This window comes from Quercus suber, unplaced genomic scaffold (genome assembly GCF_002906115.3).
Source record: "Quercus suber isolate HL8 unplaced genomic scaffold, Cork oak 2.0 scaffold_651, whole genome shotgun sequence".
Lineage (NCBI taxonomy): Eukaryota > Viridiplantae > Streptophyta > Magnoliopsida > Fagales > Fagaceae > Quercus > Quercus suber.
Window position 1 is genome coordinate 342579 of NW_027070092.1, and position 17652 is coordinate 360230.

At 31.9% G+C, this 17652-nt stretch overlaps 1 protein-coding gene across 1 annotated transcript; it reads left to right on the forward strand.

Moving 5' to 3' along the window:
- Positions 1–10177: 10177 nt before the first annotated feature.
- Positions 10178–15692, forward strand: LOC111993866 (probable GTP diphosphokinase RSH2, chloroplastic). The gene is made up of 6 exons (XM_024025687.2): positions 10178–11680; positions 11773–11958; positions 13152–13612; positions 14168–14326; positions 14407–14749; positions 15190–15692. The coding sequence occupies exons 1-6, from the start codon at positions 11009–11011 to the stop codon at positions 15496–15498; spliced, it is 2130 nt and encodes a 709-aa protein (XP_023881455.1). The 5' UTR covers positions 10178–11008; the 3' UTR covers positions 15499–15692.
- Positions 15693–17652: the final 1960 nt, after the last annotated feature.

The window sequence follows — 17652 nt, forward strand, 5'->3', positions numbered from 1 at the left end:
TAAACAATTTAATTTTTATGGAAAGCTAGCAAAAGCAAAATCCAATTATGATTCTAATTGAATTTTCTCTAAATTTTAGTTTAAATATATATATATATATTACCTAGTTAGTAATGGACCGTACATAGTCATGGTATATTGCATATAAATGACTAATATATTTGAATTAATTTTAGTTACAAAAAAAAAATAACTCATAAATATAAAATCACCCAAACTCTCTCTTCCTATGATTTTTTATATAGAGTTAGATATATTATTAGGTTTTTTATGATTTATTTATATTGAATTTCTCGTTTTCTACACTGAATTAACTCACATGACACAAAAATTAAAAAAACTTAAATTAGATAGGATACGTGACACAAAATTAAACTTTAATTTGAGAAGAAATTAAAATTAAACTTTAATTGGAATCCAATTTTTACACTGAATTAACTCACTTGGCACAAAAATTTTAAAACTCAGATTAGATGAGACACGTGATGCAAAACTAAACTATGATTGAAATCCACTTTCAAATCTAATTAGATTTTCATTCAACTTTGGCTATTAATATATACAGATTGCTTCTCTCACATATATTGATTATTGTATTGGTTTCTTTATATTTAATTCCCAAAAAATTATACAAAATCTATAACATTTTTGCCAAGCATTTAACCACATGTATCTTAAATAATAAATAATATTGGTGATGTGGAAAATTGTTGAGGTTTCAAAACTTATGTGGCACAACATGAAGTTAACTAATGGTCAAATGTCTTTGATTTTATATTATTTATAGATATTCTTTTAATCTTTTCTAGTATTTTCAAAGTTTTGTGTTATTTTCTCAACTCATAAATTTTATGATTATTTTAGGAAGATTCATTGTAAAATTTTAATTATTACTAAAAAAAATAAATATTAGATTATTTCGATGGTATTACGATAATTTTTTAGGTCCTAAGGGCATTTCAATCATTTTTTAGGTTTCACAGGTATTTAAATTATTTTTAGGTATTAAGGGTATTTTGGTCATTTTTTAGATTCTAAGGGTATTTTGATAATCTTTTAGGTTTTAAGGGTATTCCGATGATTTTAGATGGAATTGGGGTATTTTGGTCCTTTTTTAGGTTTCGAGGTAATTTCGGTCATTTTTGAGGTACTAAGGGTATTTCAATTAATTTTTAGTTTCTAAGGGTATTTCAGACATTCTCTGGGTATCGGGGGCATTATGGTCATTTTCATTTGTTCTGAGGGTATTTTGGTAATTTTATAGGTTTCATGGTTATTTCGGTCATTTATTAGGTTTTAGGGTCATTTTTTAGGATTAATGGTCATTCGGTCATTTTTTTTAAGTTTTGAGAGTATTTTGATAATTTTTTTGGTTCTAAGGGTATTCTGATAATTGTTGAAGGTTTTAGGGGTATTTTGGTTATTTACAAGTTTTATGAGGTACTTTGGCTATTTTATAAGTTTCAAGGGTGTTTCAAATTTTTTTTTTTAAGGGTTTAGGGTCATCTTGGTCATTTTTAAGGTTCTATGAGTACTTCAGTCATTTTTTAGATTTTAGGTGCATTACAGTCACTTTTTAGGTCATAATGTGATGTTGGTATTGCCTAATATGACAATAGAACCATCAAATGTGAGAAAGAAATAAAGGGACCACAAAATGTGACAAAAGTACAGTCACATGTGATGTTGATACTGCAAAATGTGAGGATGGCACCGTCAAATGTGAGAAAAAAAATTAAAGTACAATCAAATGTGAGAAAAGTACAGTTAAATGTGATGTTGGTACTGCCTAATGTGATAATAGAACCATCATTTATGAGAAAAGAAAAATTGAACCACTAAACATGATAAAAGTACAGTCATATGTGATTTTGGTACTACACAATTTGAAGATAGTACCATCAAATGTTAGAAAAAAAATATGAGTACAATTGAATGTGGCAAAAATACTGTCATATGTGATGTTGGTACTACTTAATGTAATAATAAAACCACTAAATGTGAGAGAGAAAAAAAAGGACCTATTAAATGTGACAAAAGTACAGTCACATGTGATGTTAATGCTACTTAATGTGACAATGGAACTGTCAAATGTGAGAAAAAATTAAAGTACCACCGAATATGCAAAAAGTATGGTCAAATAAGATGTTAGTACTACCCAATGTGACAATGGAACCATCAAATGTGAGAAAACAAAAATAAGGGAACCACCGAATGTGAAAAAAGTATAGTCACATATGATATTGGTATTATACAATTTGAAGATAGTACTATCAAATATGAGAAAAAAATACGTGTACAATAGAATGTGGCAAAAGTATGGTCAAATGTGATGTTAGTACTACCTAAATGGAATCATCAAATATGAGAAAAAAATAAAGAAACTACCGAATATGACAAAAGTACAGTTATATATGATGTTGATAATACCCAATGTAACAATAAAACTGTCAAATGTGAGGAAAAAAAATTAAAGTATCACCGAATGTGAGAAAGGTACGATTAAATGTGATGTTGGTACTGCCCAATGTGACAATGGAACCATTGAGAAAAAAAATAAAGAAATCATCGAATGTGACAAAAGTATAGTTACATGTGATGTTGGTACTGTACAATGTGAATATGGTAAATCAAATGTGAGAATAAAATAAGGAAACCACCCAATGTGACAAAAGTACAATCACGTGCAATATTGGTATTGCACAATGTGAGGATGATACTATCAAATGTGAGGAAAAAAAAAAGGAACTGCCGAATGTGATAAAAGTATATTCACTTGTGATGTTGGTACAGCACAATGTGAGGATGGTACCATCAAATGTGAGAAAAAAATAAGGGAACCACCAAATGTGACAAAAGAACAGTCACATGTGATGTTGGTATTGTACAATGTGAGGATGATACTATCAAATGTGAGAAAAAAAAAAGGAAACCACCAAATGTGACAAAGTATACTACATGTGATGTTCGTACTACACAATGTGAGAATAGTATTATCAAACGTAAGAAACAAATAAGGGAACCACTGAATGTAATAAAAGTACAATTACAGGTGATGTTGGTACTGCACAATATGAGGATGGTACCATCAAATTGATAGAAATAAATGTGTACGCAGCGAAAAATTAACGGATTTACATCATTCGAAGTTGATAACATGCGTTAAGTAAATTTCAGAATTAGAGAACAAGTGAGCGTACCTTGAAGTGGTGAATTTCAAAACCTGAATATTGAAGCACTTAGGAATACTTTTAATCTTCACTCCAATTCCACTAACACCCAAGAAGTGTGGACTCTCAATTGGTTATAAAGGGATGATTAGAGAGTGTCATACATTCACTTCCACACCATTACAATGTCGTTTTTCTAACACAGAAAATTTTGTATGTTTTTCCTTTTGTATCTAACAAATTATCTAATTGGGCTGGCCTTTTGAGCCTTTCCAATTGGGCTTAAATGTGTGGCTTAGAGTGGGACCAAAATGGGCCAATAAGACACTAGCTCCAATGGGTTTTGTGCTTTCTGTCAACTTTTGACAAGTCCAAAGTTACCATTAACTATATTTAATACTACTATATAAATATAGTTGCACTCTAGACCTTATCTATAAATTATATCCCAAGATTTTATTATACATGCAACCATTTCATAAAATATTCGTAGTAATACAAAGTCATTAATATAGACTGCCACTTTGTAAATTACTACATCTTAATCCTTGAGTATCCGGTTTAATCATTTTAAGTTATTCATCATATATTTATGAAATACAATTCCATAAATATATACTTTAGTCTTACTAAAGTGATTAGGTCTAACTCTCTGAATAACAAACTCATTAAACTTATCTCAAGGGAATACTTTATATCTCCATTAAGAGACTATGAATTCCATCTTGAGAATACATGTTCCATCAACACTAAATGTGGCAGCCCAACATACTGATGTTTTGACAATTACTATAGATCTCACTCCTGATATATCAAAGCAACTTACACCTCATGATCAGGTCCATTATTCTCTCAGGATTAAGAGTTCATGCAAATACAAGTCGTGAGATTTATTATTCATTTGACTGTCGTTAGGAAAATAATAAATCTCACAACGGTCCAGTTTAATATATCTTAACTCTTAAAACATATTAACACATCAATCAGAAGTCTCCACTTCCATGATCTAGACAAATCATCGTGATTGATATATTATAGTCTTCACAGATGAAATGCCCAATTTCATTACCGACTACGAACGAGGTCGAATCCACAAGGACTTGAATGAATGTAGAAAAATTAAATCAAATCTTAACAAAATTAATCCTAATCTAGTTTAATTAAAAATTGGTTGTTTTGAAATTAAATAAACTAAGCAAATAATAAAATTAAGCAAATAGTTAAACTAAGAAAAAGATATAAAGCAATAAAAAGATGTAAACAATCAAGGGAAAGGAATTAAGGTTTTGGAATCCGCCTTGCAAGTCATATCAGCATATATTTATGATCATTAATTTTTCCCACCTCACTACATGATAATCTAGAAATCAATCTTGCTATCATGGAAAATATTCTCATTAAAATCCTTATTTTAAAAATCAAAAGCATGTTCTTCTTCGCTTCTTAAGTATAAAACCAAATCATCAATTGTATCCGTAGCCAAACAAATCACAAGATATATCCAATTCTAAAAATCAAATCATAACTTGTATCATAACAAATAAGTTGTGAGCCCAAGTGGGGCTGAGCCCATTGGCCTCATTTGCGACCCGCACAGTTTCCATCTGCCTCATCGGATGAGTACTACCACCCTCCTTCTCTCCGCCATTCATCAATCTCCTAGACATACCCATGGTAGGGAATTTAATCTTGAAAGCCGCTTGAGCAATGTTGTGAAATTTTAAAATACTTGCAAGTGTACGAACCGTACCGAAGTATAGTTTGACAAGAACGAGGTCGAACCCACAGGGACTTGAATAAATGTAGGAAAATTAAATCAAATCTTAACCAAATTAATCCTAATCTAGTTTAATTAAAAATTGGTTGTTTTGAAATTAAATAAACTAAGCAAATAATAAAATTAAGCAAATAGTTAAACTAAGCAAAAGATATAAAGCAATAAAAAGATGTAAACAATCAAGGGAAAGGAATTAAGGTTTTGGAATCCGCCTTGTAAGTCATACCAGCATATATTTATGATCATTAATTTTTTCCAATCACTACATGATAATCTAGAAATCAATCTTGCTATCATGGAAAATATCCTCATTAAAATCCTTATTTTAAAAATCAAAAGCATGTTCTTCTTCGCTTCTTAAGTATAAAATCAAATTATCAATTGTATTCGTAGCCAAACAAATCACAAGATATATCCAATTCTAAAAATCAAATCATAACTTGTATCCATTGACAAACAAATCACAAACGATATCCAATTTTATAATCAAGAATTAATAAACCAAGCATTCAATTAATTAAGACAAATCCTAAATCATGAGAAAAACATGATTGAACTCATATCTAGAATCCCATCTTAGTCAATTGATATGAAGCAAGAACAATTTAATTCATTAAAGAACAACTATTGTGGGAAAAATCAAATCACATAAATATTACTGATAATCCTTAACAAGGTTTCATCCTCAACCCTAATTATAAATTTAGCTACTCATAATAATTGAAAGAAAACAAAAGAATAAAATACTAAACATTAAACTAGACAAATAAAATAGAGAAAGAAATAGTCACAATGCTATCATGGAGAAAAGCTACAGAGAAGACACATGCGGCACTGCCTCTTACTCCAATTTTCTGTTTTGCATCTCAGCCCTAGCACTAGCCTCAGTCCCCCCTGAATTTTGCCCTAAAAAGCCTTTAAATAGGTCAATGAATCCTATTACAAGTTGAATTCCCATTTGGAGAAAATCCAGATTTTTAGGCTTTATTTAACCGACTATTTAGGCCTACTTAACTTCAGAATTCGGGCTCCTAGTTAACTAAAAAGTTGTAGCCCTTTAAGTTAACTTTCCAGCCCAACTTGAATCATCTCGATTGGACATCTGAGCCGAAAGTTATGCTAAAAATACTAACTGATGTGCAGGCTGAAATCCTAATCCGAATTGGACTTGGATTTGGTGCAAATTTCCTTTGATTCCTTACTCCAATTAGACTTAAATTTAATATTCATGCCTGGATGGATGTAAGTTGGCTTGATTCAATTGGCCTATCCCCACTTTGCATGTAAAGCCCTTGTTACTTGCAACGCAAAGATATTATATAATCAGTCACAAAATAACATAAAAGTAAGGCCAAATATGTAGATATGTGAGTATTTTATTGTATATATTTCATGCACATCAAGCAAGAGCCGCGATTCCTCCCTTTTACTTTTTTCTAGGTTTCCATAAAAACCCGTTAATCTCCATTTTTGCCCATCATCCCCCTGACCAACAATCGCATCAATATGGCTGTTTGAATAAGATTGAACATCCACCTTCAAATCCTTTTTCCACAGGAAGGCTAATCCCCTACTTTGCCCCTTGCTTAGAACCACCAATCCTTGGGTTCGCTTCAACCCTTCCTTTATACCATCCATTTTTGAAACTACAAGTTTTGTTTCCATTAAAAAATAAAATTAGGATCTTTCGGAGACACTACCTTCTCAAGAGCATGAAATGATTGGGGTGTCACATAAAGTGGCACAACTTGTGCCGCAACTCACGTACGTGACACATTGTGAATGGTAGAGAGGTGTCCCCACATAGATCCACCATCACTCCTCTACCATTCACAACTCACCACATTGGTAAATTGTGGCACAAGCATAACTTTAGGTTAATAGCATGTTGTAATTATTTCTCTCTCTCTCTCTCTCTCTCTCTCTCTCTCTCTCTCTCTCTCTCTTATATATATATATATATATAATTTATAATATTAGCATCTACAATCGAGAGTTTTGTAACTCAACTATTTGTCATCTCTTGGTATTTACTATGTAACTTAACTGGTTAGAACCATAAATGTCTTTATTAGAAATACCAAGGGGTATTAATTGAATCACAAAATTCTTAGTGATGCATTAGTTTATAAGGCCTACATAGCAAAATTTGTAATATTCTTAGTATTACTCATTTATTTATTAATTTTTTTAGGACCTGTTTGGTAAAAGTATTTAAATATAGTTTTTTTTTTTTTTTTTTTGCAATCTATAAAATAGTGGATCTCACACTTGAATTGATTTTTTGGCTAATATTTTCTAAATACAGTTTTCAAAATTGTATCATATTTTCCTAGTTTAGAACAAGATTTTGAAAATGGCTAAAGGGGTGTTTTCAGGATACAGAAAATATTTTTAATGACATAGTTGTAAATAAATTGAAAACAGTGAATCCTACATATTTGTCTAAACTCTTTTATCTCTTAAATTAAAGAGTTTATCTTTATCGCAAAAAGAATTTCCACACTTCAAATTTGAAACTTATTATTAAAAAAAAGTACATGATAAGCTTTAATCCCTTATCATTATCCACAAAAAAAAAAAAAAAAAATTACAGATTCTACACGTTACTTTTTGTAAATATATATATTTTTTAAATCTCAAAAATAGAAATGGCTTCCCAAACAATTATTATTTTTTAGTATTTTGAATTTTTTTTTTAAAGTGAGAGTCAAACACGTATAATATAAAAATTATTATTTGAAAACTAGTTTCAAGTTTAAATTTTTGAAAAATATTTTTATACTATTTTGAAAACAAAAATAAAAATACTTATCACATCCGTTGAGTTTATAAATTTTTTTTTAATTTAAAAAATTAATAGTAGTTTTAGCTTTCACATCTTCAAATTCAAAAGTTAATCAAATAGCTCTTATTGGTGAGTTTCGATCAAACAATCCAATGACCACTGGACATTTGATCCAAGTGGTAAAATAATAGATCAAATAACAAAAAATAAAATAAAAATTAAACAATCCAAAGAGATATTGGAGAATAAACAGATCAAACAATACTGCATAGGATGAGGTCAATATTTTGGCTGCATCCCCAAGCTTACTCCTAAACATAAAGTGTAGAATAAAATCTTTCAAATTTTTTATTAGCATTATAGTATAACTTATCATTTTAAGAGAACATAATTTCAAATTTCAAATGTGTAGGATCCTACCAACAAGGATGAACATAGTTTATTATAAAATTGGGGTTTAATGAATATAGACATAAACCTTTATTAGAGAGAAAAAAACACGAAAGAGTTGATTTTGAAACAATGGGCGATTGTGGGAATACAACTTCACATATAAAAATCAAGAATTTTGTGAGATTCTAATCCTGTATCAGTGATTTGTGTATCAACTATCAAGGCAAATAAATAGTACCCAGAAAAATTAAATATCAAAGGGTGGACCCCGCTTTATCTTGCTGCTTCATTTGGAGCACGCAATTGGAAAATATTATTAATACTATTTATTGCTTTGAGTTTCAATGCTGTGATCATTCCAATAATGAATCAAGGAATATAAAAAAGCAATCAGGAAAAAAAATATAAAAGAATCAAATATTAAATTTTAAGAGGATAAGTACTAAATAAAGTATTGTAATAGTGAAAGAAAAGATTTATAGAGATAGCTTAGAATAAAATAATTCATCCAATAAATAATACACTCCCGATGGACTTTAAAAGCTGTTTGGTAGAGTATTTTAAATAACAGTTTTTAGTGATTAAACAATATTACATATATTTTTATACACTTTTTTACTTATGCGTATTTTTAAAATATACAAATAACGTTACTAGAACAATATTATCAAACACTCTTTTAGTTTTTTTGTCGATGATATCTTCAAAAGCTTCATATTTAGCACTTGCTGACACTACCAAAATTTGGTGGATTTGTTTATCTTTGTTTAGAAAAATTATATAAAAAATTTGATCCTTAATAGAAATCTTAGAGATAAGCTTGATCCAGTTCCTAAATATAGTGTCACAAATATGTTATAATTTTTTTTATATAAATAAATAACAATCTTTTTTCTTTCTCAAAACCAAAATAGAAGTAAAATCCAAAAAAAAAAAAAAAAAAAAAAAAAACCAAAATGTCCAAGTTGTCAATAGCCCAAGTGAGCAAGTGGCTGGCCTAACATCTGTCGGTTCCTGCCTGGACCATTACATGGAAGAAAAGGCACAAAACTTGGGGATTCTATTAATGGTCTTTAATATTTTTCCGGGTTAGAAGAGTATTAACAATGTTGTTGCTAATCAAACGTGTGACATTGCTTAACCATTACGAATTTTTAGCGTGATAGTTATTTAACAAGTATAAATTATTGTGAGGAAGGAAATGTAAGGGAGCGTGATGGGTAAGGAAACTTCACACATATATTCTTAAATTATACTAGAGTATGATTTTTATCTTAAAAAAAAAAGTGACACAGCTTAATATTTGATCACCAAAGATGAAGATGGTTTAGTTATTAAAAATTTATTATATAAATAATACAAAATGATGTGTTCAATTATGTTACTTGACTTTCTCAAAAAAAAAAAATTATGTTACTTAATGCTAGTCACATTTATTGTTCATTATCATTAAATCTATAATAATTTGTTTTTAATAAAATTGATAGTAACTTCCGCTTTTTCTCATATGTAAAATTGGAATAATTCCTTTGGCTGACATGGATCCTAGATTCCCAAGTTAACAATATCCACAAACAATCATTCACTATTCTTTTTTTTACATTTTGATATATATATTTTTTCTTTCCTTTACTAATCCCAAATTGATAATAACTTCAATCTTTTCAAAATGAATCAATTCAAATCTAAAATTTGGAATAATTCCTTTTACTAACAGTAACCAATATCCACATTCATTCAATTCTCTTCTTTTGTTTTGATTCTTTTTCTCCTTTTTCAACCAATCCCATAAACCTATCCAGGTTCATTTATACTGTACAGTTAAAAAAAAGCTAAAACCACCACCAACCTTAATTAGCTTTTCAAACTAAACTAAATATAGATTTTTATGAATCTGTCATACTCATAGACATAGTTGATGATTTAAAAAACCAAAAACACCAACTTGGGTCCTTTGGCACTTCAACCTTCTGTTATTTCAGGTAACCCCCAAGGCCAATATTGTAATCTCACATATCCTTTCCCTGGCCTTTAAGCAATAACCATTTTAAGAACACAGACACAGAAAAGAGGAAAATAATAAAAACCAAAACCATTCTCTCTCTCTCTCTCTCTCTCTTTCAAAACAAATACAATCCCAACTCCCAAGTCCTTTTGTTTGACTCCGTTCCTTTGAAAATTCTGGGGGTTAAGGTTTGTAAATTCCTTCTAAATTTTAGAAATTTTTTTGTCTTGTTTGTACTTTTGTAACCCCCCCAATCGTTCAAAATTTTCTATAAATTTGTGCATACTGTAGCACAGTTTCTCGCTCTTTCTATCAAAATCAAAACCTTTTTTACTTCTCAAACCGATTCAATTCCCTGGTCTCTGTCTCTCCCAAATTTGTTGTTTTTCCTTTACTGGGTTTCAGAGTCTAGGACATTTATTGGGTTTTTTTTTGTGTGTAAAAAAAAAAAAAAAATCACTGATTTATTTGGTTGAATGCAAAAAATCAACTGGGTTTCTTGGGGGAAAAAAAATACTGTATCTAAAAAAAAAAAAAAGAACATACTTTTTTAATAAGGGTCTCTGATTTTGGAACATTTATTTGGTTTTTGTGTTAAAAATCACTGATTTATTTGGGTTTGAATGCAAAAATCAATTGGGTTTCTGGAGAAAATTGAAAAGATTCAACTTTTATTCAAAGGGTCTCTGGATTTGGGTTACTGTGGAAGAAAAAGTTCAAAATCAGTGATTTTTTTATGTCTTTGAATGCAAAAATCAACTGGGTTTTCGTCAAAACTCGGTTTTGATTAGCTTGTTGAAGGTTTTGTGTGTGTGATCTGAGACCCAACACAGAAAAAAAAAAAGCAAAAAAGCCAAAGCAAAAAACAAAAGGCCATGGCGGTTCCAACCATTGCTCTATACGCAAGTCCACCAAGCAGCGTGTGCTCCACACCACACTCATCGTACGATTTCGAGCTGGGCTCATCTCCACCGTCCACGTGTCAGAAGCCTGTGATTGGAGGCCTCTCTTGCCTCTTCTCATCGTCCTCTTCAGTCAGATCCTCTTCCAGCTTTTGTAGTGACGAGTTGAAAAGTGAGGAATTGAAGGAGCTGAGCTTGAGTAGCTCTTATGGCTATTCTTCTCCAAGCAAGTTTTCTGGGTCCTTTTTGAAAAAGGATTTGAGCCCTGTCTCAGTTTTTCAAGGACCAGTTTCTTGTTGTAGTAGTGGTAGTAGTAGTGTGGTGGTTGGTTCAGCTAGAGGTAGTAGTGCTTGTACTAATAATACTAGTAGTCCCACATTGAGTTTCCAAAGTGGTTTGTTTAATGGGTTTGTGAGGAACGCTTATGGTCCTTGTTTAGATTATGGTTCTTCTACATCAGGATTGGAGGTTTGTGGGGATGAGTTAAATGTGGAGGAGCTGACTTTTAACATAGAGGTGGAGCAAGGGACTGCTGAGCCTTATGTGAAGGAGTTGTTGTTGGGGGCACAGTTGAGACACAAGATCTTCTGTGAGGATTTTGTGGTTAAGGCTTTTTATGAGGCTGAGAAAGCTCATAGAGGGCAGGTAAAGATTTGAATTTTTTATTGATTTTATTGTGTTTGTGTGGGGTTTTTGTGATTTGGGTTTGAGAGTCTTTTTGCTGTTTTCTGTTGTAGATGCGTGCTAGTGGAGATCCTTATTTGCAGCATTGTGTGGAGACTGCAGTGATGCTGGCTTTGATTGGAGCTAATTCGACTGTGGTTGCTGCAGGGCTTTTGCATGACACTCTGGATGATTCTTTTATGAATTATGACTATGTTTTTGGGACTTTTGGTGCTGGGGTTGCTGATTTGGTTGAAGGGGTGAGAGTTTGAATTTTTATAACTAAATGTTTTATTTGATACCGTTAAGTAGAAAATAGTACTGTTGGTTCAATGCTTGAAATTGTTTCTATTGTTTGTACATGAAAACATGTATGATGAACTGTTTATAATTTACTATTTGAATAATCTAGCTGAAGAAGAAGAAAGTTTTAATGGGCTAAATTGAATATCTACAAGCAATGGTTTTGTAGATTGCTTATTGTTTCTTAAATGCTGTGTTGGACCATGAGCTGGCAGAATTCTAGATGACGTATTCAATTAAAGAAGATCTAATTGTGAATCAGATAAAGAAGAAATTATTGATGCGACACTTGATTAGATTCTGATACAGCAGGGCATATAATTCTGTGTGATCAATGTTTGTTGTATGTGAAGGGATTGTAGTTGTTTCTATCATATGTAATATGTTCACCTTTTTAAATGCTGCTTTTGAATGAATTTTTTTCCCTTGAGCATCATGTTATTGGGTGTTCTGCCTCGTAGTTGTAAGTAAAACCCCAGCTTTTAAGATTGATAATATACTACTTTGTTGTTTTGTAAAAGGTTGTGGGATTCTTGATGTGAAGTGTGGATCTCTATGGTGTTGAAGTATGGATGTTGTAGTCAATTTGCATGTTGATTATATGTCATTTTCTTTGGAGTAGCCACAGATATGATAGATAGATATGGTGTATCTTCATGACACTGTCTCAGTTGCCACCCCACCTTTTCTATTTATGAAGATTCTATGTTTTTTCACACTTGTTTTGGTTGTAATTCCATTTCCTATTGCTTTTTTTAGAATACATATTCCAGATTTAAGGTATCTGGCATATTGTCGCAACTTTAGGTGACTAAGCTTTCGTTTATATGAATTGTTAAGTGCGTAGTATTTCTCAAAGCATCTGTGTGATAGATTAGAAGTTTGAACTTTGATTCTCATTAACACCCCCCCCCCCCCTTCTCTCTCCCTCTCTCTCTCACCTTTTAAAGTAAAATCTTATGCAGTATAGAATTTATATTTGAACTTTGATTCTCATTAACACCCCCCCCCCCCCTTCTCTCTCCCTCTCTCTCTCACCTTTTAAAGTAAAATCTTATGCAGTATAGAATTTATCATTTGGCTTTACTGAGATGCATTATCTTGACATTTTGACCTTATGAGCCTCTACTTCTTTATGGCATCTGTTTAGGTCTCCAAGCTAAGTCACTTGAGTAAGCTTGCACGTGACAACAATACAGCTAATAAAACAGTTGAGGCTGATCGCTTGCATACCATGTTCCTTGCGATGGCTGATGCAAGGGCTGTCCTCATTAAATTGGCAGATCGATTGCATAATATGATGACACTAGATGCATTGCCTCCAGCTAAGCAACAAAGGTTTGCGAAGGAGACCTTGGAGATTTTTGCACCCTTGGCTAATCGTTTAGGAATCTCTAGTTGGAAGGATCAGCTAGAAAATCTGTGTTTTAAGCATCTCCACCCAGACCAGCATGAAGAATTGTCCTCTAAGCTTGTTGAGTCGTTTGATGAGGCGATGATCACTTCTGCCACAGAAAAATTAAAGCAGGCTCTTAAGGCTAAATCCGTTTCTTATCAGGACTTATCTGGGCGGCATAAGAGCTTGTATAGCATATACTCCAAAATGTTGAAGTATGCACTCTCTCTCTCTCTCTCTCTAAACATCCATGCCCACTGCTAATTAAACTTTCGAATCTGGAGAAGGTTGTCCATGTAGTTTTTTAGGACTAATCTTCAATTTTGCATCTAGAATTAATGAAAAGGTGACTCGGGCGAATGAGCTCTAGCTCAACTAGCACCTCATCCCCTTGCATGTACTAGGTGGAGGGCGAGGTATGTGGGTTCAAGATACACTAGGTGCCTGTGTTACTTGCCAAAAAAAAAAAAAAAAAAAAAAAGTCACCTAATTAACTATTGTTTTTGAGTCTTACCTGGAAACTTCATTAATCAATGATGATTTATGCGACCATATTGGATATCGGGTATCGGGTGTGTGAAACTATGGTTTAATTTTGTTAGATATTTTTTGTATGAATAAAGTGAATCTCAGGGCTTCTAAAATCACTTCTTAGTCTGAGCTGTGAAATGTATTTGAGAAAATTGTTCTTATAGTATCATTCAATTAGTTATGGTGTATTTTATTTGATTATTACATTAATTATGTGATATTGTTTTCTTGTTTGGCAGAAAGAAGCTAACTATGGATGAAATTCATGACATTCATGGGTTACGTTTGATTGTTGACAATGAGGAGGATTGCTATAAAGCATTGAGAGTTGTTCACCAGCTATGGCCTGAAGTACCTGGAAAGCTCAAGGACTACATAAGTCATCCCAAGTTTAATGGGTCTGTAGTAGCTTAAAAGTGGTTCTCAGCACTTGATTACTTCAATCTTTTCCTTTTTAACTTAGATTTCATAATTATAGGTATCGATCTCTACACACAGTAGTGATGGATGAAGGAATGGTTCCTCTTGAAGTTCAAATCCGGACAAGGGAGATGCATTTGCAGGCGGAGTTTGGATTTGCGGCTCATTGGAGATACAAGGAAGGTGATTGTAAACATCCTTCATTTGTTCTTCAGATGGTTGAGTGGGCTCGATGGGTTGTTACCTGGCAATGTGAGACAATGAATTCATCCATTGCCTATGCTGATTCGATTAGGCCACCCTGCACATTCCCTTCGCATTCTGAGGATTGTCCGTATTCATATAAGCCACACTGTGGCCAGGATGGGCCTGTGTTTGTGATCATGATTGAGAATGATAAGGTTTGTGATTGAATTTGTATTAGTTCAATGCTCCTTTATTTGATTGCTGTTTCCCTATTATAGATGGTATGAACTAGGATGAACGTAATAGTAATCTTGTGACTAGGTGCTGCTCCAAGTCTTATTCAAGGGCCCAATTTGATTAATTTAGTAGCTTGTAGCTTATTTGGATGAGCTTATCTCTTAAGTATAGGTTTTGAAAGCTTCACATTTTTCTAGGTACAACTGTACTTTACACAATAAACAAAATAAGCTGATGGTCCATCTAAATGTCTATTCATCATTTGTGCTACCTTGTTTAAAGTCGATCTAGTAAACGGAGAAATAAATAGAACTATGTTGTGTTCTAACTACCCTTTAGCAATGGCTTTTGTCATGTATGAGGTTTTGAATTTATTCAGTGAAGAGACCTTGACATGCTTCTTGTGGGGATATTGCAGATGTCAGTACAGGAGTTTCCTGCTAACTCGACGATAATGGATTTGTTGGAAAGATCTGGACGAGGAAGCTCAAGATGGACACCGTATGGTTTCCCTTTGAAGGAAGAATTGAGGCCAAGGCTGAACCATCAGCCAGTGAATGACCCCATGTGCAAGTTGAAAATGGGGGATGTGTTGGAGTTAACTCCAGCCATATCTGACAAGTCTTTGACAGAGTACAGGGAAGAGATTCAGCGAATGTATGATCGCGGGCTGACTGTATCTAGCAGTGGCCCTGCTGCTAGCAGTATAGTTGGATCGAGAAGTTGACCCATTTGATGGCCCCTTTTCTTAGTTATATATATATATACATTTCAGTGACAATCAACCATTCTTGTACATATAAAATCATTATATATTTGTACAGAACATATGTATCGTTCTGTAATGAAGAAATGACAACTAACTGGATTCAACAAAGTGATGAATGATTGATATTCTAAAGTCACTTTGATTTCTCTGTATCTCATCTGTGCTATACTTGAGTTTGGCATTCTTCCTTGTACGCCTGCATGCATGTTTTAAGCACAACTGTTTGTAGTTGGTAAATTGGGCGAAAATGGCCCACTACTACTATTTAGCAAACAAATTAGTAATTTTTTACTGTTTTGGAAATATGTAAGGATTTAACACTTTTATGTAAAGATCTGCCATTTTTTTGAAACTCGAATTTGTGGAACTCGAGTTCTTTGAAAAAATATACTTTAAATTTGCCAGAAAATTTTTTATGGTGCTTGAGATCATGGAACTTGAGTAACATAAAAATTTTTCAAAAATTTTCTACCGTACTCAAGTATTATGGAAAACTCAATTTTGCCAAATTCGAGTACTCAAAAAGTGGTAGATTTTTACATATTTTCAAAATAGTGGTAGATTGCAAACGTAGTTGGCAAAAAGGTGCTACTTGGTTATTTTTGCTTGGTAATTCGTCAGTTGTACGCTTGATTGTGGCATTGCCAATTAGATAACCACCTTCATTTATGTCTGGGAAACAAACAAGAGAATGATGAGAATAGAATTGCCAATTAGAATTGCTTGTAACAAACCATTGATAAATGGTGTTCGTGTGTCGTGGTTATCAAAATTACGATCTAGATTGTGGGATCAGACAATTTTACGATCCTACATTTTCAAAATATTTAGGATCGCACTAGGGTCGTAAAAATAGTAGAATTGTATGTAAGATTGTGTAGGATTACAGGATCGTATGGGATCTTATCGATTCTACCAATCCTACCAAAATATCAATTATTGATGGGATAAATTTTTGGTTTTGATGAAACTTTAAGGGTTTTTATTTTTCTATGTTGTGATGGTATAACTTTAAATATATATATATATATATATATGTATATATGTTAACCAAGGTAAATATGTTTATAAAAAAAAACCTAAGTAAATATTTTCCAGTTTCTAATTCACTTGTAATCAAAATGAAGGAATGTTTCATCATTTCCAACTAAAGAATTTATATTGGCTTTGCTACCTTTTAAGCTATAATGTTGTTAAATTTGTTTGATCAATATACTAATTTGTGTTCTAATATTACTCAAATGTTTTTCTTTTATATAATTTTATTGGTATGCTTGTATATGTATATTGATTGATAGATTTTTTTGAGCATGCTCTATAATTATTGCAGAGTGGTATAACTTGAATAATTGAGTGTAAAGTTGTATCTTGATCTCTTTTGTAGCTCTAGTATACAAATATACAATGTCTACATAGATGATGAACTGAATGATGATGATTAGGAGTTAGGATGGTAGTTATAAGAAACCTAGAATGTGAATAATTAAATGTTTACTTCATCTTAATATTCATCTTGCTTTTAGATTTCATATTTTAGTTAGCTAGTTTCCATTTGATAACTTATTTTGGATTTTAAACTTGGAACTTGAAAAATATTTTCATATGTGTTGATAAATATTTTGGTATTTGGTTGCTAATTAAACATAACTGAATTTTTTAGATATATTTGTTCAAAAATTAAATATATTTATTTCATTAGTATAGACGTAGTGATGTACAACATGAAAATTGCATCATATGATGCAAATATTTATTTTTTTATAGATAAAATCAAAATTTATGTGATTATTTAATACACAAAATTATTATCAATGAGTTTTTTACTTTAAATTTGAAAATATATAAGATCTTATTCAGAAATTTCCAAGTGAATAACTAGCTTATAACTCATTTGTTCTGTGTGGTCACTGGTCAGTGGTCACTAATCATTTTGCCAAGAGACCAGCAAACATGGTCTCTAGTGCTTTATAAAGGGAGAATCTTTTCATATCGCTTTGAATACAATTATCAAATAGTTGTGAATTTTGAATCTCCCCACTCTTGTAATGTTTCACTTTACCGGTCACCAATGAAAAGCATGATGACAAAAGTGTACTAAATTTTTTTAAAAGT

Coding starts and splice junctions, on each gene's coding strand:
- LOC111993866 (XM_024025687.2), top strand. CDS start 11,009: ATGGCGGTTCCAACCATTGCTCTATACGCAAGTCCACCAAGCAGCGTG. Junction 11,681..11,772: donor AGAAAGCTCATAGAGGGCAG/GTAAAGATTTGA, acceptor TTTCTGTTGTAG/ATGCGTGCTAGTGGAGATCC. Junction 11,959..13,151: donor TTGCTGATTTGGTTGAAGGG/GTGAGAGTTTGA, acceptor GCATCTGTTTAG/GTCTCCAAGCTAAGTCACTT.